General features: G+C 43.9%; 1 protein-coding gene across 5 annotated transcripts in view; it reads right to left on the bottom strand.

The window, feature by feature from the left end:
- The window catches only part of EDC3 (enhancer of mRNA decapping 3), a 51,824-nt gene extending 31,024 nt beyond the window's left edge, over window positions 1-20,800 (bottom strand). Inside the window, exons 1-3 of one of the 5 annotated variants that reach the window (XM_061595808.1) lie at window positions 20,619-20,800; window positions 13,280-13,457; window positions 7,342-7,661 (exon numbers count right to left, since the gene is read on the bottom strand). In XM_061595808.1, the coding sequence (XP_061451792.1) occupies window positions 7,342-7,661; window positions 13,280-13,457; window position 20,619 (499 nt within the window). In that variant the 5' untranslated portion in view covers window positions 20,620-20,800. The other 4 variants (XM_061595810.1, XM_061595812.1, XM_061595809.1 and 1 more) reach the window with 4 other exon arrangements.
- Between the last annotated feature and the right edge of the window lie 4,300 nt (window positions 20,801-25,100).

Raw genomic sequence — 25,100 nt, 5'->3', positions numbered from 1 at the left:
CTTTCCCCCCAATTTCCAACAGCATCTAGCAGGGGTGGGTATCCTGTGGCCCTCCAGATGCTGTTGGATTCCCAACTTCCATAAGCCACAGTCAGCATGGCCAACAGTCAACAATAATGGGAACTGTAGTCAAGCAACATCTAGAGGGCCACAGAATCCCGGCATACAGAATATGACAAGATAGAGCTGATGGGAGTGTAGCTGATCTTTCTTCCACCAGTATCAATTCTACAAGAGCCATCAGGGCACAGAGGTTGCTGGTGCCAGGCTTCTATTCCACTCCAAGAAGTCTTGATCAGCTGTAGAAGACTGGCCCAGCATTAGAAAAGAGTTGGGCAAACCTGCTACTCAATCCATCGCCCCACAAACTGGTACGATTCCCTACAAACCAGAGTGTAGCACTTGTGCGCCAACTATGAGTGCCACTGTCTTCCTTGGGCTAACATGCATGTTCTATGCACAGCCACTTAGATCTGATGTGAGTAGCTGAGTTTTACATTTTTGTTGCTATGGCAAGTATGTCACTGCCCACTGGTGAACATGACGGACCTCAGCCTTCCTCCTAACCTCAGAGCTATGCCGTCTGGGAGAGGGAGTGACTGCCCTTGCAGTTACATGGCAATCCTCACCCCCTGCTCCAAGGTTGGCAGAAAAGGTGGGGGTCTGATCACAGCATTGATGGCACAGGGATAAACCAAGAAGCCCACTGCCACTCTTTCTAGCTCCAACTTTGAATCTGGGAAGGGAGCAGGGGATTGTCCTTGGCTTCACATGGAGGAACAGCACAAGGATAAGAGAAGGGTCCTGGCAACCTCAAGTTTTGCCTCAGCAATCTAGGCCAGCAAAAACTGTGGCTCCCTGGGAAGTATTCTGATGCATAAATTTCCTTCCTTAACCCATCCTGTAACATGAGCTCAGAAGAGCAAAGCACAATCACCAACTGAGACACCCAAAAGAGGGCGTTGCATGTCGTGTGTACATCAGTAGTCAGCTTAATATATTCTGCAGCCACAATCAAACTGTGAGCGTTTTAGATATTTCCAGCCTCATCTTCAAACAAACTGTCTTAGACTTCACAGCTCACCCACCCTCTCAGAAAACAAGGACATAAAAGCACACTATGGTGGTCAATCTGTCTGGAGTCTGAATGCTGACAGAACACAAAACTGTCAAAGAAGCAGGAAAAACAATAGTCAGAATGCTCTCCATGTGCTCCCAATAGACATCCTGAATGGAAGCCAAGCTCCAGCCCCACCAAAGCTAAACACACTGGGATTGTGGAGGTCAGCCATGTAATGCACCCTGACGATTGCCAGCTCTGAAATCTTGCTGACTGCTGCTGTTGGCTCTGCTGCAAACACTGCTACAACCCAAAGGGATATCACTTGCATAACTCAGCCACCCCTTAAGGATTTGCAGGGCTCAGAAAGAGCTTGTATTTTTGACACAGGTATGTTGTGATGATTGGGACCATTTCTGCATTGAAGCATACAGGTCAACATGAGAAAAAGCAATTCGAGTAAGCAGTCTAATAGGGAGGATTTATGCAGTTTTCACTACTGGGAGCTAAACCATAAAACCAACAGATCTACAGTGAATCCCTACCAATTAGCCAAACTACCAACATTGTTCTATCCAGTGAGCCAATAAAGGGATGGCTGTTATCTAGGATCAGGCATTTATACCCTTTGAATCCTTCCCCTGCCTCTCAGGCAGATCAATGGTGGCTGATGTTCAGCCAAGGCTGTATTATACTACGCCAGCCTTTCCCAACTAGTGGGCCACCAGATGTTGTTGGCCCACAATTCCTATCTTTCCTGACCATTGGCAATGCTGGCTGAGGCTGATGGGAGTTGTGGTCCAACAACATCTGGTGGCCCACTCGTTGGGAAAGGCTGTCCTAGGCCAAGCGTAGCCTCCACACACTCAATAGACCTACTACTAACAGTGGAAAACCCTATGCCTCTCCCACACTGTGTGATGCAATATGGCTATGGCCAGGATGCAAGACCTCTAAGCCAGTGATTTCCAAACTTTTTTTCCCCCATGGACAACTTGAAAAGTCACTGAGAGCCTTGGCAGACCACTTAATGTTTTTGCTGCCTATTGTTGCAATTGTAATGCACTGTGCTAGATGCTGTATGGTTTTTAATTGTACTTTTACAGAGACACTGTGGACCGTCTAAATGAAGTTAGTGGACTACTGGTGGTCCAAGGACCACAGTTTGGGAACCCCCACTCTAAGCCAAGCCTCAATATTTCGTCCATCCCTTAATGTTGTGTCTCTCTCCCTCTCCTTCTCCCTCTCCCCCTCTCTCTCTCTCCTAGTCAATCAAGGCAGTTCATACGGTAATAAGGAGGCTCCACAGTAGCCCATCTTCAATGGGTCATTTGCACCCCTATGGACTAGCTTGTCTCTAGAATAGCACAGTGTCAGATGTTGCATAGTTGAGAATTCAGTTTGGCCATCTGCCAGTGGACAAGGAGCTCCTCCCTTTGAAAAGGTAAACAAGGGCTCCCAGACAGATACAATCATCAGTACAGCAAGTCGGCTGCGTTCCTGCAAAATCCCTTTCAAGGCTGCACTGCCAGCCCTAGCGTGAAAGAGCAAGTGCCAGCCCTGCACGTAACCCATTGTTGTGCAACCCCACGGTGCTATTGTTTATCAATTCCTTTTGCACCAGCATTATAAAGAGGTAACTTTGCCCCTGCCTACAGCACGCACACCACAGGACATCTAAAGGTCAACTGCTGCTCATTCAATGCAGGCCACCATCTTCAACAACAAAACTCAGCAACATTATCTTCCTTGGGTTCCTCAGTCTCCGGGATTCTCCACAGCCAGGACACTCAGTGCAGGCAGAGATGGCAAAGAACAGCTGAACTTGCTCTCCGAAGCTTTTTAAAAATTCCCTCCCTTCAAAACTATGCAAGTCTGACTAGGCAATGTAGCCAGGACATTGGGCAGTATCCATGCATCTAATACTGACTGATTAGGGCATGAAAGAATCTAGATACGCAGTTTATTTTCATCAGAGGATCAAACAGAGGTGAATATATGTAAGAAGCTGTTGTGGACCAATCAGATTGGTCCACCTAGTTCAATACTCTCTACTACAACTGGCAATGGTTCTGCAGGGTTTTAGATAGTTGCCTTTCCTAGACTTATTACCCAAGATCCTTTCAATTAAATGTGCCAGGGATTGAACATGGGACCTTCTGCAAGTAAGGCACATGTTCTGTCACTAAGCTATGGTGCTTCCCCCATTGAACTAACCCCCCCCCACACACACATCTCTCTTCAGTGACGTGCCCAACAGAGCCAAACAATTAATGAGGTCAGGGTTCAAAGGCTTAACATATGTGTAATCTCAGGGCCATTTCAAATGTTACAGCCCCCACTTGAATAAATGCATTTTTTGATTTTCACATAAGGGTCAAAACCATCCCCAAGTAATCATTTCTCAAAAGGCTTTTTACCAGTACTATTTCTAGACCTTCTTTCCATAAGGTGTTGAGTTACTGCAATGAAAGAATACAGTAAAGTCATCAGTACAGCACTGATATTCCTACTTGCCACAGAATCTTGTGGATCTAAATTTAAGGATTATGGCAAACTCTCCTTACTGGTTTGGTTGACAGTAACTATGGATGGGAAGTTGTTCGAGAACACATAAGGGCCCAGTTTCTCTTTCCTACAAACTGACCTACAGAGGCGAATATAGACATACGCTGATGATTATGATTTGTAGCAGCTGGCTGCAATTAAGAAACATTCAGAACATTTACTAGAAGATTCAAGTAAAGGGATGAGCAATTCCTAAGCGAAGCATAAAAAAATACAATTACTAAGTACTAAAAGCCATCATTCTGAAGATGTTACAGTTGTCTATTATATGGCCTTGTACTGCAGCATGACACGTGAACACTATGTACCTGGCATTTCTCACTTAAGCCGCTGCAGACTGCGTACTCCTGGAAGCAGGAATACTGTGAACACGGATGTGTGCTGACAAGGCAAGTACCAATGAGCCTTTATGGTCAAGCTGATGACATCATAAAAGCCTCCTCAAATATGTTTGGATGAGTCCTAGGACATCTGCAAAGAAAACAAGCCTAGCTTCACAGGCAGCATTTCACAGTAGCCAGAATGGACTAACCTACCTACCTATTCAGCATATCCATCAGAATGCGAAAATTTTACTTCGTAAAAAATGGAAGTTGCCTGTGCTATGATAATCTTTTGGTTATGCAGAGTGCAATCTTCCCTGTCACAGAGAGTCCTTAATCAAGCCACATCATTTCTAGACTGACACACTGCTCCTCAAAGCCATATGCATTAGGCCAGGAGTCAGCAGCAGAAATGCTGCCGCTTCAGTTCTGTCAACCACAAAGCTGCCTTCTCCTATTCCATTCTACAATTGCTAAATATTTCCTAAAGGACATGAGCAAGATGGGGGTCTCATTCCCTTACTAGCATGCACACAGCTATGGAAGATGGCAGGGAAGTCAAACCACACCAGCAAAAATGAGGCTCCCTCCTCTTGCTAGTGTGCTCCATTATATTAAACTCATGCCATTTCAGGGGGAGAAAATGGGAACACAAGAGCAACTACTGAATTTGGAATTTGTCAGCACACAACTCTGAATGGAAGGCCTCCAATTGTCCCCAGAAGTGGGCTAGTAAAAGCCAGCTACATAGGAGCCATGATAGAACCTACTTTTGGAGTATTTGTATTTATTTATTCATTCATTTATTTATTATTTGATCTATATCCCACCCTTCCTCCCAGCAGGAGCCCAGGGCAGCAAACAAAAGCACTGAAGACACTTTAAAACATCATAAAAACAGACTTTAAAACACATTAAAACAAAACATCTTTAAAAAAACATTAAAAAAAAGCTTTCTAGACATCTTTTTAAAAGGTTAAAAACATATTGCTTTAAAAAAAGATTTAAAAATATCTTAAAAAGCAATTCCAACACAGATGCAGACTGGGATAAGGTCTCAACTTAAAAGGCTTGTTGAAAGAGGAAGGTCTTCAATAGGTGCTGAAAAGATAACAGAGATGGCACCTGTCTAATATTTAAGGGGAGGGAATTCCACAGGGTAGGTGCCACCACACTAAATCTCCGTTTCCTATGTTGTGTGGAACGGACCTCCTGATAAGATGGTATCTGCAGGAGGCCCTCACCTGCAGAGCGCAGTGATCGACTGGGGATAAGACGGTCTTTCAGGTATCCTGGTCCTAAGCTGTATAGGGCTTTGTACACCAAGACTAGAAGCAAGAACTTGGCCCAGTAGCAAATGGGCAGCCAGCGCAATTCTTTCAGCAGCGGGGTGACATGTTGGCGATACCCTGCCCCAGTGAGCAGTCTCTCTGCCGCATTTTGCACCAGCTGCAGCTTCCAGACCAACCTCAAGGGCAGCCCAACACAAAGCTCATTACAATAATCGAACCTAGAGGTTACCAGTGTGTGGATAACAGTGGTCAGGCTATCCCGGTCCAGAAATAGCCACAACTGTCTTACCATCCGAAGCTGGTAAAAGGCACTCCTAGCCACTGAGGTCACCTGGGCCTCTAGTGACAAACATGGATCCAGGAGCACCCACAGACTACGGACCTGCTCTTTCAGAGGGAGTATGACCTCATCCAAAGCAGGCAACTGACCAATTAACTCCAGACCACCCCTTCCTCCATCTGGAGCAAAAACCAAGTCGAGGGTGTGCCCTGCCCTATGTGTTGGGCCATTGACAAATTGAGACAGCCCCATGGTCGTCATGGAGGCCATGAAGTCCCGAGCTGGAACACTAGAGGCAGCCTCAGCATGGACATTGAAATCATCCAGGACTATCGTTCTGGGCTCCTCCAATACCACAGCCGAGATGGCCTCCGCCAGCTCAGTCAGAGCAGGTGTGGGGCAGCAGGGTGGAGAGTACACCAGCAGCAACCCTAGTTTACTGTCTCCTTGGCCAGACACCAGGTGCAGGCCCTCACAGCCAGCTCCAAGACAGAGTGCTTTCCTGGTGACAGAGATGGAAGCTCTGTAGATCACAGCAACTCCTCCCCCCCATCCCTGCAGTCTGTGCTGGTGTTGCACCAAGTATCCAGGTGGGCAAAGCTGGGTCAGATCAACTCCTTCCGGCTCACCCACCCAGGTCTCAGTAATACACACCAAATCGGCATCCATGATTTGATCATGGATGAGTGTGGTCTTATTGAGTACCGATCTGGCGTTAACAATACACACAAACCAGTGGGCACAGCAGATGAGCAACCCATCCATGAGAGGAGTGGCAGCAAGGAACAAGGCGTAGATAGCCTTGCGTCATCTTCTAGAATTCACCACCTCCCCATCGCTATACTTCCCTCTACCTGTGATCACTGAAACTGAGGTGGCATCACCCATGTCCCTCCTTACTAAGACTCCTCCTAAATACCTGATATGGACCCAACAAGAGCCCACCAACAAAACCTACCTGAGCCAATTATCCCAGTAGGCCTCTGCGAGAATTAGCAACAGTGAGATGCACTCAATATTTTTCACACAGGGCACATCTACTCCTCCTCTGTCACACCCAGGGAGGGCCAACCTTCTGCCAGTTACAGACTCTCACTCCTAAGGCATCTGGTGACTTTCTCCTGTCATTCAGTTCTCTGCACAGGCTCTCACCCTGTGCAGGCACTACACATGAGCCACACGCCCTCCCCACTACCCAATCTCCTCCAGATTGGTTAGAAAAACAAAAGAAAGAAAGAAAGAAAGAAAGAAAGAAAGAAAGAAAGAAAGAAAGAAAGAAAGAAAGAAAGAAAGAAAGAAAGAAAGAAAGAAAGAAAGAAAGAAAGAAAGAGGGTAGCGCCCTCGCCCTCGGGACTCCCTAGGGGCAATCCCCTTTGGTGCCACCCCTTCGGTGGAGACCCTGCCAGTGGCAGACGTGCTGCCCAAGGGCAGCTGGGCTTTTATGCCTCCTGACCTAGCCAGGAGCTGATGCAAGATCCTGTGCGATTAACTGCAGCCTCTCTCTGGAGCCAGAGTCAGGCAGGGGGTCCCAGTCCTTGCAGCAACCCAAAGGAGCAAGCAGCAAGCACCCAGATGCTCAGATACTCACTCCCAGGGCAGGTCTTCTTCTGTCCCCCTAGTGCTGCAGATGTTCCCCCGTTTGTAAGTAGTTTTAAAATATAAGTTTCATTATCCTTGCATTTCTAAAAGTACTTTCAACTTACAGGCCCCTGGCCCAGCTCCTAGACAGGGCAATGGGGAGCACGGACACAAAAATGACAGTACCAATGCATACTCCCAACATCAGGACCAAGAGTGCTCTGTGGCCAATGTACTCACACGAGTTGTGCCTCCGACGAAAGCCTTTGGACTGGTTTAAGGATTCCATATGCCGATCCATGTAGCTCTTGGAACACTGCTGCTGCTGGGGGGAAATGGCAACGTCTTGGCTTTTCACATCTGTTCTCTTGGGGATATTCTGTGGGGCACTGCTAGAAGCACCAGGTTTCTTCAGCAATTTGCCAGGGCCATTCTGGCTGGTACCCCCTGGGCATCCAATACCAGGAATACCAAGGTCAGTATGCTGAAAGTCTCCACACTGTCCATTATCACCAGGGCCTGGAATCTCCAGGATCTTCAGCTCAGTAATGTCACCTGCCCTAAACAAAGGAAGAGGCCCAAACAAGGTGTGATTTTGCAATAGTGCCTATTTCTACAGCAGGGATGGGGAAACTGTGGTCCTTCAGATATTGGTGGACTCCAACTCCCATCATCCCTGACCAAAGACTATGCTGACTGAGACTGGACAGCTTCCCCAGCCCTGATCTATAGGGGCATAAAGCCAGCCAGCTGGCAAATTTAGCAGGGGAGAAAACGTTAGTTAAAACCTATGCCCGTATAAGTAACTACTGATACTTCAGTTATATAAGAGGTAGTCACCACAGAAACAAAGTACCATCCAGTTTTCACCTATCAGTAAATGCTAAACAGATATGAGCAAAGGGCTAGTTTTTCAAATTAATCACATCATTTCATTAGACATAAGCAGACTTCATCAAACTATCAGTTACAGGCTTTCTCCCCCACTCTATTAATGCTGAAAATGATGCAGGTGGGGAAATTATCTAAAAATCCCACCTGTAAGATTAGCAATTTTGATGTTCTGCATCAAGACATACGACACTCAGTACCCCGATAGAACGAGCCAAATATTTGGAAGGGGGCAGAAAGAGAAGGGGAGGAGGAAGAGAATGCAAGAACCCTGCTAGATCAGACCAAAGGTCCATCATTCCATTTCCTTCAGTAGCGAAGGCCATGAGAAGCTCACAAGCAAGGCATGACTGCAATAACCCTGACTGGCTCTTGCTTCCCAGCAACTCGTATTCAGTGGAATGCTACCCATGAACACAGAGATTTCATATTTAAAATTTTAGGCACATTCATTTGATTTGAAATAAACATGAAACTTCCCCCCCCACACACACACATTAGGAAGACACCCAGATGGACTTCCGGGAAGGGTTGCTTTGCCTGTGCTGCCTCTGAGTCGAGCTCTCGTCTCAGAAGAAGCTTTTTCAGCTTTAAAATCAGTCACAACGCTCTTTTTGACTGGTAAAGATTTTCTCCCGGTCAGGGAGAAACGTAGAGATTAACCACAAAGCCTGTTTTTGTGGGGAGGACTGGATTTCATTTATTTATGAGAGAAGGTTCAAACTGCAATGCCGGACGGACTTTCATCAAGCTCTAGCTGATTATAGCGACACGTTTATCTTTTCTTCAAAGAAAAACGGACTCTAACAGGCAAACAAGCATCCTTCTTTCTATTTTCTTTTTTCACTTGGTTTAAATTGGTGCAGCAAAAAAGAGATTTGTCAATGAATCAGCTGTGAAGAACTTCTAGGTGAGTTATGGCTTTTCTCTTTCACTCACGAAATTAAGGAGGAAAGAAATCGAAAAAGCTTATCTTTGTTTTTATCGCAAAAAGCTGTCCTGGAGGTGCATTCTAAAGATACCAACGGAAGAGGGATTTCTATTTCGAGGAGGGGGGAACAAAAACTTTTTTTTTGGTCTATTTCATTCTGACGAATCTGCTTGTTCACGACACCACTAATTGTTTTGATGTTGGGAACTAAGTTTGTTTTGTATTCCTGAACACATAGAGATAAGGCAGGCTGTATTGTCTACACTGATATCAGCAAGCCTGGAATATTAACCCAATTGTGGCTGAAATAATTTTTGTTTCTGTGGTTTTAAGAATGGCAACCAGGAAAGTGATTGAGACCATGGAAGAAATTATGTTTCAGAAAATAATGGGTGAGATTGAGATAACAAAACAAACCCTGAGACAGGGTAGACAGGAGATGAAAATGGAATTTAACAAAATGACACAGGAGCTTAAAGAAATAGTGGATTCTGTGAGAGAGGAGTTTGATGGGATTAGAGATGAGAAAAGAAAAATTAAAGGGAAGCTACAAGCCCTGGAGATTGGAACAAATGTGAAATTGGAAAAAGATTTGGAGTTTATGGATGTTAGAAATAAAGTTTACTGTTTGGAATTCAACGTTGTCTCTGAAGAAATTAATGAAGATTTTGGTGGTAAAGTTATCAATGTCTTGGATAATTTTCTGGACTGGAATGATGTGATGGAGCTTGACATAGAAAAAATCTGTGGAGTTGGCTACAGATATGTGACAGTGGAGAAACTCTTAAGACATGAGCCAGTGCATTTTGTAAAAAAGAAGAACAGAGATATGACTTTGCAGCAATATTTCAGCAACATATTCAGAATTCTTGACTGGAATGATGTGATGGGGCTTGACATAGAAAAAATTTATGGAATTAACTACAAATATGTGACAGAGCAGAGATGCACCCAGAGCAGAGATGTGACTTTACAACAATATTTCAGCAACATATTCAGAATTGATGGCAAGGACATATTTGTGATGGGGGAAATTCCCATCAGACTCTTGTTATATGACTATGGCTATGACAGCAAGATCATCATAGGATACTGATAATGGATGAATGGATACTGAAACCACTGGATTTAACAGGACTATTGAAGATGGAAGATGGAATTAATATTGATAATGGAAGAATGGTTATGGAAATTATTGGACCTAACAGATTTGAATCAGATGGATTAAGCGACATGTTTATTTGGAGAAAAATTGAAAGATATATCTCTCAAGGAATTGAAACCTCTCTTGGACTTTTTGTGGGAAGAATAAAGTAATGTTTATGAGATTTGATGATTAATTAAGATAACTACTGGAGGAAAGTGATTTTATAATATAATTTTAGAGATAGGATTGTTATATATTGTAGACCTATAACTGATCTGCGACAAATCGGAAGTCAACGTTTTATTTTATTGTTTAATTGTTTTTGTTTTGTTTTGTTTTTTGTCTTTAAAAATTTGAATAAAAATGAATGATAAAAAAAAGGAAGACACCCAGATGGATGGAGGAAAATAATGAAGAGTGAATCAAAAGATGCAGGTGTATAAGTGTCTCTAAGTCCCACCAGTTTAGGGTTTAAGCTTTCAGACTAGCACACCAACACATACATATCTGCCACCCTGGCTCCTTTGGAAGGAAAGGTGGGATATAAATTTAATTAATAAATAAGTCTCATATTACTGATGGTGGAACACTACAAGGACTGTGTGAATTCGACCCTGGTACTTGGCACAAGAAATTCGTACTGGGAAAATAATTCAGCAGTCTTAGTATATTAGCCTTCTTTTTTTCCTTTTCTCTAATATTTCCCAGTTTTTAGCCCTTTGGAATGCAAAGGCAGGGGTAAAAAAAAAAGTTGTAATGTAGGCAGAGGTGATATAACTGTCTCAAGCCTAACTAAGCTGTAGCATTTGAATATCAATAGCTTACAAACTTTATAACAGAATTTGGCTTCTTGGTACAGAATTTTCAGTTCACCAGAGAAAATGAAGTGAACTGCTTTCAAGCCAATTCTGACTTATGACAACCCTACGAAGAGGGTTTTCATGGTAAGCAGTATTCAGAGGTGGTTTACCATTCCCTTCCTCTGAGGCTGAGAGGCAGTGACTGGCCCAAGATCACCCAGTGAGCTTCATGGCTATGTGGGGATTCAAACCCTACTCTCCCAAGTCATTGTTCAACACTCTAACCACTACGCCACACTGGGTCTCAATGGCTCACACTGTGGCTCTCACATTGTGTCTCTCTCATTGTGTCACAATGGCTCTGGTGTTCACCAGAGAACACTTGTTAAATTTGCCAATGACCATAACAAGTATTTGATGCACTTTTCTGCTTTCTTCAAGCTTTGACTTCTTGGCAGAAAAAGCAGCCCTTAACAAAGTAGTCATTTAATCCTGGTTTTTCAACCAGAACAATATTGCATGTCTTTTGTGTCTGCTACCTCATAAGCAAAACAATGCAGTAGAAAGATAAAATGTGGCAGCCCCAGACATCAGTTGATTTGTTTGCTTGGGTGGTATGTTAAATGCAAAACCAATACAAATTTGCAGTCGTTACCTTTCTCTTTGCTTCCAGTTACAAAAGGCTGACATGTTGCAGCCACATACACCTGGATTTTCTGCTCCCATAAACTTAACAACACAAGAACAGCTCTGCTGAATCAGCCTAAAGGCCCATCTAGCCTAACAGCCTGTTCCCATTGGAGTTAATACCAATGGGAAGCCCACAAGCAGGACAGAACGACACCAGCGCTCTCCTCACCTGTGCTCCCCAGCAACTGGTACTTAGGAGACTATTTAGCCATCATGACTAATAGCCACTGATAGCCTTATCCTCCATGAATTTGTCTAATTCTCCTTGAAAGCCATCCAACATTTTAAAGGCACCTCTTTTAAAGGCCATCATAGCATTGTAGTAGCAAATTCCATAGTTTAACTATGCACTATATGAAGAAGTATTTCCTTTTGTCTGTCCTGGATCTTCCAACATTCAGTGTCATTGGTAGATACTATAAAAGAGGGAGGAAATTCCCTTAAGCCCACTTGTAATAAATTAACAGCATGATAGATTCCTGCTCTTTCTTGTTTGTAGAAGACTGCTGGGGCAGAACTATAGATACTGGCATCCAAGGAAGCAATTGGAAATATCTGGCTAATTGAATATCTTTTCGCCCCTAGCCTTACTTTTGTTAGGGTGAGAGAAATTTAGTATGTTTGGGTTTTTCTTTGTTAAGTATCTGCTTAAAAAAAAAAAGGAAAAAGCAAATCCAATGAACAAAAGGCATAGAAGTACCATCACCCAAATTTGTTTTTTAACAGTCCAGATTTGCCAGTCTCTATAGCAAGATCTTTCAAGAGATGGCTTCAGTTTTTCAAATTTGAAACGTATCCATTCTTGAATAAAATGTTCCAGAAAAAGGCAATGTGTTGTACATAAGGGGTGGGGGCCAAGTTCTTCATAGATGATCTGTTCGGGACTGCAAGCCACCAGGGGGGCAAAGCTGAAGCCAAGACGGACAGAGTCCGAGCTTCCTTTCCTCTACCCCACCCCTATACAAACACACTCCATCCACTCACACAACTCATACATCCATTATTCATTCATATTCTCTCACATACATACACCCCCATCCATTCACACAATAGTGGCTGGTAAAGATCCTCCTGTCCCACACCATTCCATACAGCCCCTGCAAGCCCCATGCTTAAGGCAGCATCGGAAGCTGTGGTTTCCTCCCTCCACCCAACTCAACATCCATCTCCTGTTCTCACTGCAATCCAGTTGTCACAAAGAGAATGACAGACTGGCTGACAGGCAGGGCACACATGCGGCCCGAACATGGACCAAAGCAGCTAGAGGTCTTGCCAAAGGATGCTGCACTCCATGGTTGGGTCTCTGAACTCACATGAGGGCATACCTGTCAGGCTCCAGGTCCCTCTCTCTCATATTCTTCTTGTGGAAGCTGGATTGCAGTTGGGGGGGGGAGGGAGAGAGGGGAGAGAGAGAGAGAGAGAGAGAGAGAGAGAGAGAGAGATGGACAGCAAAGCAGAGGTGGTGTGGATGGAGGAGAGAAACTGCAGGAAGGAGGCCATGGATCTAATCCGACCTGGAGGTTTGGCAGTTCCTCAGCCCCTGGTTTACATACTGATTTGACACCATCAGCCAAAATTCTGGGAATGAAAAATACAACTGTGAACAACATGTACCAATGAAGTGGCCCCTGGCTCATGGCAGATTTTCAGAGTTGGCCTCAAACACTCAAGAAGTTAAATTATCAAAGTCTAGAAAATGCAGACAGAAGGGCCATTTACCTGAAGGTGACCTCTGGTACCAAACATTTGACACCATTGTGGAATGGCCGTGTTAAGGAGATTGTCTGGCTGGCTTGATCCACAGCAGACACTCTTCCCTGATAGACTCCCAGACTGTTTCCGCAGTTGATTGAGACAATGCTTCCAAGCCAATCTGTAGCCATATTTTCCCTGATCACTGCAAAATGAAGGAGGAAAACAACAAAACAAAGGTTACTTTGTGAGACCAGAAAAAATTGTACTGTAATATTGACTTTCCAGGGCTCAGCTTTCACCCCTTTGTACTTTTTCAATACTTCAAAACTTAGTACTAATTAGGAAGACCATATATAAATAGGACATGGAGTTGAATCACTGGGAAAATAAAGATCATATGGTGGCATATGGCAGGATGGAGGGAAGGAACGGAAGAGAGCTACACGAAGCAAGAGCCCTGCTATATCAGATCAAAGGCCTATCTAGCTCAGCATTTTATTTCATTTTCATTTTATTAAATTTATATACCGCCCATAGCCGAAGCTCCCTGGGCGGTTCACAACAATCAGCATAAAATACAATGAAACACATATTTAAAACAGTTTTTTTAAAAGCTTAAAATTTAAATTTAAAAACATAAACATTTTTACACATACTAAAATGCCTGGGAAAAAAGGAAAGTTTTAACCTGGCGCCGAAAAGATAGTAATGTCGGCGCCAGGCGTACCTCGTCAGGAAGACTATTCCATAATTCGGGGGCCGCCACTGAGAAGGCCCTCTTTCTTGTCGTCACCCTCCGAGCCTCCCTCTGAGTAGGCACCCGGAGGAGGGCCTTCGATGCTGAGCGTAGTGTATGGGTAGATTCATATCGGGAGAGGCGTTCCATCAGGTATCGTGGTCCCGCGCCGTATAAGGCTTTATAGGTTAAAACCAGCACCTTGAACCGGGCCCGGAAACATATAGGCAGCCAATGCAAGCGGGCCAGAATCAGTGTTATATGTTCGGACCGCCTGGTCCCCGTTATCAATCTGGCCGCTGCATTTTGCACAAGCTGCAGTTTCCGAACCGTCTTCAAAGGCAGCCCCACGTAGAGCGCATTGCAGTAATCTAGTTTAGAGGTTACCAGAGCATGGACAACTGAAGCGAGGTCATCCCTATCCAGATAGGGGCGAAGTTGGGCCACCAAACGAAGTTGGTAAAAGGCACTCCATGCCACCGAGGCTACTTGATCCTCAAGTGACAGTGAAGGTTCTAAAAGAACTCCCAAACTACGAACCTGCTCCTTCAGGGGGAGTGTAACCCCGTCCAGAACAGGTTGAACATCCACCATCCGGTCGGGAGAACCTCCCACTAACAGCATCTCGGTCTTGTCTGGATTAAGCCTCAGATTATTAGCTCTCATCCAGTCCATTGTCGCAGCCAGGCAACGGTTCAGTACATTGACAGCCTCACCTGAAAAAGATGAAAAGGAGAAGTAGAGCTGCGTGTCATCAGCATACTGATGGCAATGCACTCCAAAACTCCTGATGACCGCACCCAGGGGCTTCATATAGATGTTAAAAAGCATGGGGGACAAAACTGACCCCTGTGGAACCCCATACTGGAGTACCCAGGGTGTAGAGCAATGCTCCCCAAGCACTACCTTCTGGAGACGACCCGCCAAGTAGGAGCGGAACCACTGCCAAGCAGTGCCACCAACTCCCAAATCAGCGAGTCTCCCCAGAAGGATACCATGGTCAGACAGAAGCCCCAAAGTAGGACATGACCACAATAGCACTCTCCTTCTCAAGATCATCCGAATATGGTATTCAAAGGCATACTGCCTCCAATACTGGAGGAAGTAGCCACCATGACTAGTACCCACTGAGAGCTTTATTTTTCATGAATAGTAAGAAAGTAGCAAAGAGAAGGAGGAAAATAGGTTAGTATTCTGGTAAGGGACAGTGAAACACCTAGGGCATGCCCATGCATATATACACCTTACAAGCCTATATTGGGGAGGAGGGCAAAAATACAAGAAGTCTTTCAAGATGCCATAAAATGGCAAACAATGCCATTGTACTATAATCTTTCAAGGACTGGAGAACACTTCATATGAATAAAACATGATCCTCGTTCATAACTACACTTGAGGGTAATGCTTCACAAACTTGATGAAGTGAGCTTTAGTCCACAAAGGCTTACGCTCACAATAAAATCCATCCGAGTCCATGGACATTTCATTGGCTTTGAAACAGACTAAAATGGCTGCAACCATTTTGGAAGGAAGCACATTAAGCCCCAGGATATGCAAACGCATCCGCCCTCAATCCTCATTCCTAATGGTGATTTTAGTACCATCAACAGCATTTTACCACGTTCACCCATCCCTACCCTCTGTCATGCCAACCCCATCTATCTTTTTGCCTATGTAGCCCCGTGGCATTTCATATACACTGCATAATCATAATCTCGCTTAATGATAAAGTAACTGTTACCATTAACCCTCTTTTTTGGTATGACTCTTGGGATAGAGGCTGGCCTATCTAAAGTGTCATGTACATTAATGACCCCATATGAATGGATAAATAATCCTTGGGTTAGACTAGTAACATGAAGCAGAACATTTTTCCAATGCTATGTATTTCTATTGAAAACTTTCCATTTTTAGAAAGTATACTGTTTCAAAACATAAATTAGTAATATGATAAAAAATACAATTTATGTCAAATTGAGCAACTGGAATGGATACAATACCAATCACTCGACTTAAAACCAGAGTTGAAATTTACTTTTTTCTTCTTCAGGGTTTTTCAGCTCTTCAGGTATGCAAAATGATCCACACTGGCTTCCAGTTTGTGTCCAGGCACAGTTTAAGACTGATGATCACCTGCAGAGCTCTAAGTGGTTTGGGGCCAGGTTATTTGAAGGACTGTCTTCTGCCACATAAATCTGTCTGCCTTTATGATAATAGAGGCCTTGCTTGGTGTCCTTTTGCCTTCAGAAGCATAGTTGGTCAGGACAGAAAACAATGAATTTTCAGTAGTGGAGTCAAGGCTGTGGAATGCGCTTTCTTGGGAAGCTCAATGAGCTCTCTTGGGGCAAATGATCTAGACAGTCCTGTTTCATCAGGCTTTTAGACCGTTTTAACTTTACAACCATGCTACAAATAAATAAATAAAATTAATAATTATTATTATCAATCCTTTGACCTGAACAAAGGAGCAAGTGACATCAACTTTTTGTTTGTAAGCTCCTTGGGCCAGGGCTCTGTCTATGCAGCCTTAACAAACACATGGTGAAGTGGTTTCAGTGTTGTACTAGAACCTGGGAGACCAGAGACACCAGGGTTCAAATTCCCACTCTGCCATGAAACTCACTGGGTGACCTCTGCCCAGTTGCCAACTCTCAGCCTAACCTACCTCACAAGGTTATTGTGAGGATAACACAGAAGGAGAACCATGGACACCACATTGATCTTCTTGAAGAGAAGGTGAGATATAAATGCAGTATACAGATAAGACAGATATATCCACAAGCTGGCCTGTCTGTTTTGCCTATATAACTCAATCAATCACGCTTTCTGTGGCAGCTTCAAGGTGCGGAATTCTCTCCACTGCAGAGATGCATCTGGCACATTCATTATATGGCTTCCTCTCATATGCAAAGGACACATCTTTACCCTGGCCTTTAACACCCAAGATATACATTTCCAGGACCCACTCTATTCCTGTGATCATAGTTTGTTTTAAACTGTTTTTAATATTAAATTTTATATTTGTGTAACCTGCCCTGGGACCTTATGGTGAAAGATGGAAGAAATCAAATAACTAAATAATGTCATCAGTTGTTGCTTTGGCTTGCAACTTTATGATTATCTATAATGGTTGCTGAAAATAAAAAAAAGTAATTTGTAACAGACACCATGAACATTGTGCAAATAAAAATAACAAACTGACAACTGAATAAATGGGAGAACTGGAGTGCTTGGTCTTAGAGGAGAGCATTGATATAGTGAGCATAACCGAGACCTGGTGGAATGGAGAAAACCAGTGGGATACGGTTATCCCTGGATATAAACTATATCGGAAGGACAGGGAAGGACGTATTGGTGGCGGAGTCGCTCTATACGTGAAAGAAGGCATTGAATCCAGCAAGCTCGAAACCCCAAAAGAGGCAGACTCCTCCACAGAATCGTTGTGGGTGGTGATACCATGCCCCAGGAGGAACTTAATACTGGGAACGATCTATCATCCCCCTGATCAAAATGCTCAGGGAGACCTTGAGATGAGATATGAAATTGAGGAAGCATCCAAACTAGGAAATGTGGTAGTAATGGGTGACTTCAACTATCCAGACATAGACTGGCCGCATATGTGTTCCAGTCATGACAAAGAAACAAAGTTTCTAGATATTCTAAATGACTATTCCCTAGACCAGTTGGTCATGGAACCGACCAGAGGGACGGCAACCCTGGACTTAATCCTCAGTGGGGACCGGGACCTGGTGCAAGATGTAAGTGTTGTTGAACCGATTGGGAGCAGTGACCACAGTGCTATTAAATTAAACATACATGTAAATGGCCAATTGCCAAGAAAATCCAACACGGTCACATTTGACTTCAAAAGAGGAAACTTCACAAAAATGAGGGGATTGGTAAAAAGAAAGCTGAAAAACAAAGTCCAGAGGGTCACATCACTCGAAAATGCTTGGAAGTTGTTTAAAAACACTATATTAGAAGCTCAACTGGAGCGCATACCGCAGATCAGAAAAGGTACCGCCAGGGCCAAGAAGATGCCAGCAAGGTTAACGAGCAAAGTCAAGGAAGCTCTTAGAGGCAAAAAGTCTTCCTTCAGAAAATGGAAGTCTTGTCCGAATGAAGAAAATAAAAAAGAACACAAACTCTGGCAAAAGAAATGCAAGAAGACAATAAGGGATGCTAAAAAAGAATTTGAGGAGCACATTGCTAAGAACATAAAAACCAACAACAAAAAATTCTATAAATACATTCAAAGCAGGAGACCATCTAGGGAGGCGATTGGACCCTTGGATGATAAGGGAGTCAAAGGTGTACTAAAGAACGATAAGGAGATTGCAGAGAAGCTAAATGAATTTTTTGCATCTGTCTTCACAGTGGAAGATATAGGGCAGATCCCTGGACCTGAACTAACATTTGCAGGAAGGGATTCTGAGGAACTGAGACAAATAGTGGTAACAAGAGAGGAAGTTCTAGGCTTAATGGACAATATAAAAACTGACAAATCACCGGGCCCGGATGGCATCCACCCGAGAGTTCTCAAAGAACTCAAAGGTGAAATTGCTGATCTGCTAACTAAAATATGTAACTTGTCCCTCGGGTCCTCCTCCGTGCCTGAGGACTGGAAAGTGGCAAATGTAACGCCAATCTTCAAAAAGGGATCCAGAGGGGATCCCGGAAATTACAGGCCAGTTAGCTTAACTTCTGTCCCTGGAAAACTGGTAGAAAGTATTATTAAAGCTAGATTAACTAAGCACATAGAAGAACAAGCCTTGCTGAAGCAGAGCCAGCATGGCTTCTGCAAGGGAAAGTCCTGTCTCAGTAACCTATTAGAATTCTTTGAGAGTGTCAACAAGCATATAGATAGAGGTGATCCAGTGGACATAGTGTACTTAGACTTTCAAAAAGTGTTTGACAAGGTACCTCACCAAAGACTTCTGAGGAAGCTTAGCAGTCATGGAATAAGAGGAGAGGTCCTCTTGTGGATGAGGAATTGGTTAAGAAGCAGAAAGCAGAGAGTAGGAATCAACGGACAGTTCTCCCAATGGAGGGCTGTAGAAAGTGGAGTCCCTCAAGGATCGGTATTGGGACCTGTACTTTTCAACTTGTTCATTAATGACCTAGAATTAGGAGTGAGCAGTGAAGTGGCCAAGTTTGCTGACGACACTAAATTGTTCAGGGTTGTTAAAACAAAAAGGGATTGCGAAGAGCTCCAACAAGATCTCTCCAAACTGAGTGAATGGGCGGAAAAATGGCAAATGCAATTCAATATAAACAAGTGTAAAATTATGCATATTGGAGCAAAAAATCTTAATTTCACATATACGCTCATGGGGTCTGAACTGGCGGTGACCGACCAGGAGAGAGACCTCGGGGTTGTAGTGGACAGCACGATGAAAATGTCGACCCAGTGTGCGGCAGCTGTGAAAAAGGCAAATTCCATGCTAGCGATAATTAGGAAAGGTATTGAAAATAAAACAGCTGATATCATAATGCCGTTGTATAAATCTATGGTGCGGCCGCATTTGGAATACTGTGTACAGTTCTGGTCACCTCATCTCAAAAAGGATATTATAGAGTTGGAAAAGGTTCAGAAGAGGGCAACCAGAACGATCAAGGGGATGGAGCGACTCCCTTACGAGGAAAGGTTGCAGCATTTGGGGCTTTTTAGTTTAGAGAAAAGGCGGGTCAGAGGAGACATGATGGAAGTGTATAAAATTATGCATGGCACTGAGAAAGTGGATAGAGAAAAGTTCTTCTCCCTCTCTCATAATACTAGAACTCATGGACATTCAAAGAAGCTGAATGTTGGAAGATTCAGGATAGACAAAAGGAAGTACTTCTTTACTCAGCGCATAGTTAAACTATGGAATTTGCTCCCACAAGATGCAGTCATGGCCACCAGCTTGGATGGCTTTAAAAGAAGATTAGACAAATTCATGGAGGACAGGGCTATCAATGGCTACTAGCCGTGATGGCTGTGCTGTGCCACCCTAGTCAGAGGCAGCATGCTTCTGAAAACCAGTTGCCGGAAGCCTCAGGAGGGGAGAGTGTTCTTGCACTCGGGTCCTGCTTGCGGGCTTCCCCCAGGCACCTGGTTGGCCACTGTGAGAACAGGATGCTGGCCTAGATGGGCCACTGGCCTGATCCAGCAGGCTCTTCTTATGTTCTTATGTTCTTAAACAAACAAACAATTATCTGCAAGGCTTTGGCTTATTTGTAAGCTCCTCGGGCAGAGACCTGACATACTTTGCCTTAACTAACTCTTGCCATGCTCCATGTATACACCGAGGTCGCTCACACTAATAATGACAAACAATAAAATAAATAAAGCCCCCAAGAAGAACAGAGGGAGGGGGACAGTGACGTCACCGAGTCTTTTTCCTTTTAGCCGACGCCCGTGCTGGTGGAAGGAGAGCTACCAGAAAAAGGGATAGGGAATTCCTCACGCCCCCTTCCTCCTCCTCTTCCACTACACCTGAAGGACCCTAAACAGGAAGCAGCAGTCCCCGCCCAGCGAGTCACACCCACCCCTAGGTTCTCGGGGAGGCCTCCCGCTGCCACTCCCCCACCTAGGCCGGGGTAAATCGGTAGGTAAGTAGTTTGGTTAGGTGGCTGGTCACTCACTCCTTCTCGCTCGCTTTTTCCTCAGAGCTTCTTCCCACCGGAAACGTTGCGCTTCGGGCAGCCGGACGTCACTTCCGCCTAGCTTCTCTGCCGAACGATTCTCGAGGTCCTGGCGAAGAAGAAAAAACGGGCGGCGGCGGCGGCGCTTGAATGGGAGGGTGAGGAAGTGCGCGTGCGCAGGGACAGCTTTGCTTGCGCTCTTTTAGTCTTAGGCCTGCGCAGACAGTGATGCGGAGAGGGGTGTGTGCTCTGTTTTGGTTCTTGCCCAATTTTTGGTAGGTGTGTTGGCTCCCCGCTGAAGGGTTCGGTTGTTACCAGATTTTTTTTATGGTAATCTTTTAATGTGATAAAATAAAAGATATCGTGTAACATAAATTGAATTAAACGTCATCCAAACAGATTTTTTTAAAAAAAATCTCGAAGTTTGTTTACTTCAAACAAAATCAGTATATCGCCTAAGTGTAAATAAAACCTCTAAACGGTATGCAAAGAGTAATTAATAGCTGTTTTACGGAAATATGTAATTCATATTAATCCAGAGGGTTTACAGTTTTAATCTTAGTTATCATTGGATATTGCTACGCAATCCCGTAAATAGTACCACTAGAGCCACCCGTTTTGACTAATACTGTTTGTGTAACTGGTTTTCGTAGTTGTGTGTGTTATGTTGCCTTCAAGTCGACTACGACTTACGGCGACCCTATGAATCAGCGACCTCCAGTAGCATCTGTTGTAAACCACCGTGTTCAGATCTTCTAAGTAAAGGTCTGTGGAATCAATCCATCTCTTGTTTGGCCTTCCTCTTTTTCTACTCCCTTCTGTTTTTCCCACTCCCTTCTGTTTTTCCCAGCGTTATTGTCTTTTCTAGTGAATCATGTCTTCTCATTATGTATCCAAAGTATGATAACCTCAGTTTCATCATTTTAGCTTCTAGCGATAGTTCTCGTTTAGTTTGTTCTAACACCCAATTATATGTCCATGGTATACACAAAGCTCTCCTCCAACACATTTCAAATGACTTGATTTTTCTGTTACCCACTTTTATCACTGTCCAACTTTCACATCCATACATAGAGATCGGGAATACCATGGTCTGAATGATCCTGATTTTAGTGTTGAGTGATACATCTTTGCATTTGAGGACCTTTTCAAGTTCTCTCATAGCTGCCCTTCCCAGTCCTAGCCTTCTTCTGATTTCTTGACTATTGTCTCCATTTTGGTTAATGACTGTGCCAAGGTGTTGATAATCCTTGACAAGTTCAATGTCCTCATTATCAACTTTGCAGTTACATAAATTGTCATTACTTTAGTCTTCTTGAAGTTCAGCTGTAGTCCTGCTTTCGTAATGTTTTTGTATTCAGTTTTTATGTTTACACAGTGCTTAGAAGCCTGTTTTGCATTAAGAAGTATATAAATTAATTAATAATACACATAAGTATGCTTCTTGTCTCTCATCCAAAACTTACTAGCTCAATACTGAGTTGCTAATTCTTTTGCCTTTATCGTTAGCCATATGAATAAGCTATAGATGAATGCTTTTCACTAACAGGCAAAAAACTTTGCGGTTTAAGAATGTACCTATAGCCAACAGGTATTTCTATCAAACTTTAAAAAGCAGTGAAATTGGGCAGCTATAGTGAATGCACCAGGGGAGCAGGAGACCTGACCTCTGTAGAGATGTGAAGGCCTGGGGAAAAACTGCTTTTTCCCCGTGGTTTTCCGAAGCCTTTTTTGTTTTTTTCCAAAAAATTGGAAAATTGAAAAAATTGTTTTTTTTTACCATGATGAATAAAATGTTTCATTGAATCTTGGTCCCCCCCCCTTTTTTTTCTCAGTTCTTTTTATTGGAATGGATGTTTTATGTCTGCTTGACACTGTGGAGGACTAGCGGAGACATAAATAATTTTCTTTGTTATTAATGTTGATGGTTTCTTCTGGGGGGGGGGGTTTAATTGCTTTTTGCCTGCTCATAAACTGGCAAAACGAAAGACATTCCTTACAGTTCAGGTGTTGCTTACAGTTCAGGATCTTGTAGATCCATTTGTTACAAAAAAAGTAAAAAATTTAAAGTAAATTCAATTTGTAATAATTGTTTGAATAAAATGTACCGTTAATATACCAAATGTGATTATTGTATGCCCAACTTGTACATAATTACATTTTATGTTCCTGAAGTAACAAAGTAACTTTCAATCTGTAAAAAGTGATGATATTGCATTTTTTTCCATTTTTCCAAAAAAAATCATTTTTTCTGAAAAAAACTGTTATTTTTTCCATGGCTTCCAAGTTTCCAGAAATTTTACATCTCAACTCCTCTCTGAGATATTGTACTGCCCTACAAATTTGTAGCTACACAGGAAGTAGATTGGACTGTGAAAGACCAACCCAAATTGTGTTTGCACTTTTACAAATTTGTAGGGTAGTACAGTATGTCAGAGAGGTCAGGTCTCCCTCTCCCCTAGTGCATTCACTATAGGTGCCCAATTTCACTGTTTTTTAAAGTTTGATAGAAATACCTGTTGGCTATAGATACATTCTTAAACCCCAAGGTTTTTTGCCTATTAATGAATTTATCTGCTTTTTAATCCGGGAGGTAAGAAATGGGATCCTGTGCAAGTTGGCTGAGAATGGATTGATTATTTGCATGCTTATTGAGTTCAGTGGGATTTACTCCCCTGCAGTCATGCTTAGGATAGGTGAAACTGACCACAGGGGAGGGAAGGAGGAGGGAGGGTAGGAGGAAGGGCAGAAGGGAGGAGGGGAGGGGAGGGGAGCAGGCAGGTGGGGGAGAGCAGGTTTGATTATTTGCATGCTTATTGAGTTCAGTGGGATTTACTTCCGTGCAATCATGCTTCAGATAAAATTGACCAGGGGGGGGAGGAGGGAGGGAAAGAAGGGAAGAGGAAGGGAGAGGGGAAGGAGAAGAAAGGTATTTGCATGCCTACTGAGTTCAGTGGGATTTACTCCCATACAGTCATGCTTAAGATAGGTTAAATAGACTGGGGGGGGAGGGGAAAGTGGGGGGAAGGAGGAGGGGAAAGGAGGAGGGAGAAGGAAGGGGCAAGAAGAAGGGAATAGGAGAGAGAAGGAGGGGAGGGTAGGTTTGATCATTTGCATGCTTTTTGAGTTCAGTGGGATTTACTCCTGTGCCATCATGCCTAGGATAGGTGAAACCGACCAGGGGGAGGGGCAGGGAGGGGGGAGGAGAGGAGATTGGGTGAGTGGGCACTGGGCAGAGGGAAAGCCCCTTTCCTTTCCAAAAGCAAAACATTATGAACAGTATCATTGTTTTTAGCATTTCCCCCACCTTTTTATTCTCCAGCAGGCATATGTAGTATTCCACCCAAATTTAAACCAAAGCTGTCCCTGGCCACATCCACGAGACCTTTATTCCACTTTAGACAGTCATGGCTTCCCCAAAAGAATCATGGGAAGTGTCGTTTGTGAAAGGTAATGAGAGTTGCTAGGAGATGCCAAGGCCGGTTCTAAAGGGTGGCCAGGTGGGGCACTGGCCCGACAGCCCCTGGAGCTATGGGGGCCCCCTCAGCCGCCCCTCTGCTCCTGTTCCGTGATATGCACCCCCCCACGCCCCCCACCTACCTGTCTGCTGTCTTTTACCATTGTCCTTAATGAAGATGGCGGACGTGGTTTCCCTAAGGTACTGAAGCCCCTGCCACCATCTTAGTTGATGGCAGAGATGCGTGCTCATCAACAAAGATTGCGGCGGAGGTGTCATCCCCTTAGGGAAACCGCGGCTACCATCTTAGTTAAGGGCAATGGTAAAAGACAGCAGACAGGTAGGTGGGGGTGTGGGGGCGTGTGGGGGGCGTGTGGGGGGCGTGTGTGTGCATGCACACACACACACACACACACTGGGGCCCAGGGCAAGCTGATGCCCAAGGGCCCCGGCATTCCTGGCCAGCCCTGGGAGATGCCCTGTTCCCCTCACAGAGCTTCAATCAGAGTGGCTGAGTGTTAAACCACTCTGGCCCCTGGAGCTCTGTCAGGGGAATAGGAGCCCCTCTTAGCACCCTTCACAAACTACACTTCCCAGGATTCTTTGAGGGACGCCATGACTGCCTAAACTGAAATAAAGGTCTGGTGTGGGTGTGGCCCCTGATTAGCCAAGCCAAGGTGAGCCTGGCTTTTAGAATGCTGACAGTTGGTTCTTACTGAGCATGTCTGGGCTTATCATTACTCCAATGCTAAATTTCTTAAATTAATTAAAAATCAGCTAGGCCTTTTTTAAACTTTTAAACTGCAGAAGATGAAGGTCAGAGTATGGGGCAAGATCAGTAATAGGATTACAGGTTGTCTGTGAACATGGCTGATTTTTAATTAATTTCAACAAATTATGAGAACTCTGACAGAAGAAAGACCAAAAGGGTCTGGTTCTTTTCTCTCTTTTTACACTTTGAAGTCTCGATTCTCTCTGTTTTGTGTATCGCCATGAAAATTTAGAGGGTTGTTAAGCAAGTGTTT

This window comes from Rhineura floridana, chromosome 14 (genome assembly GCF_030035675.1).
Source record: "Rhineura floridana isolate rRhiFlo1 chromosome 14, rRhiFlo1.hap2, whole genome shotgun sequence".
NCBI lineage: Eukaryota > Metazoa > Chordata > Lepidosauria > Squamata > Rhineuridae > Rhineura > Rhineura floridana.
The sequence above is the reverse complement of the archived record's forward strand: the minus strand, read 5'-3'. Positions and strand labels throughout refer to the sequence as shown.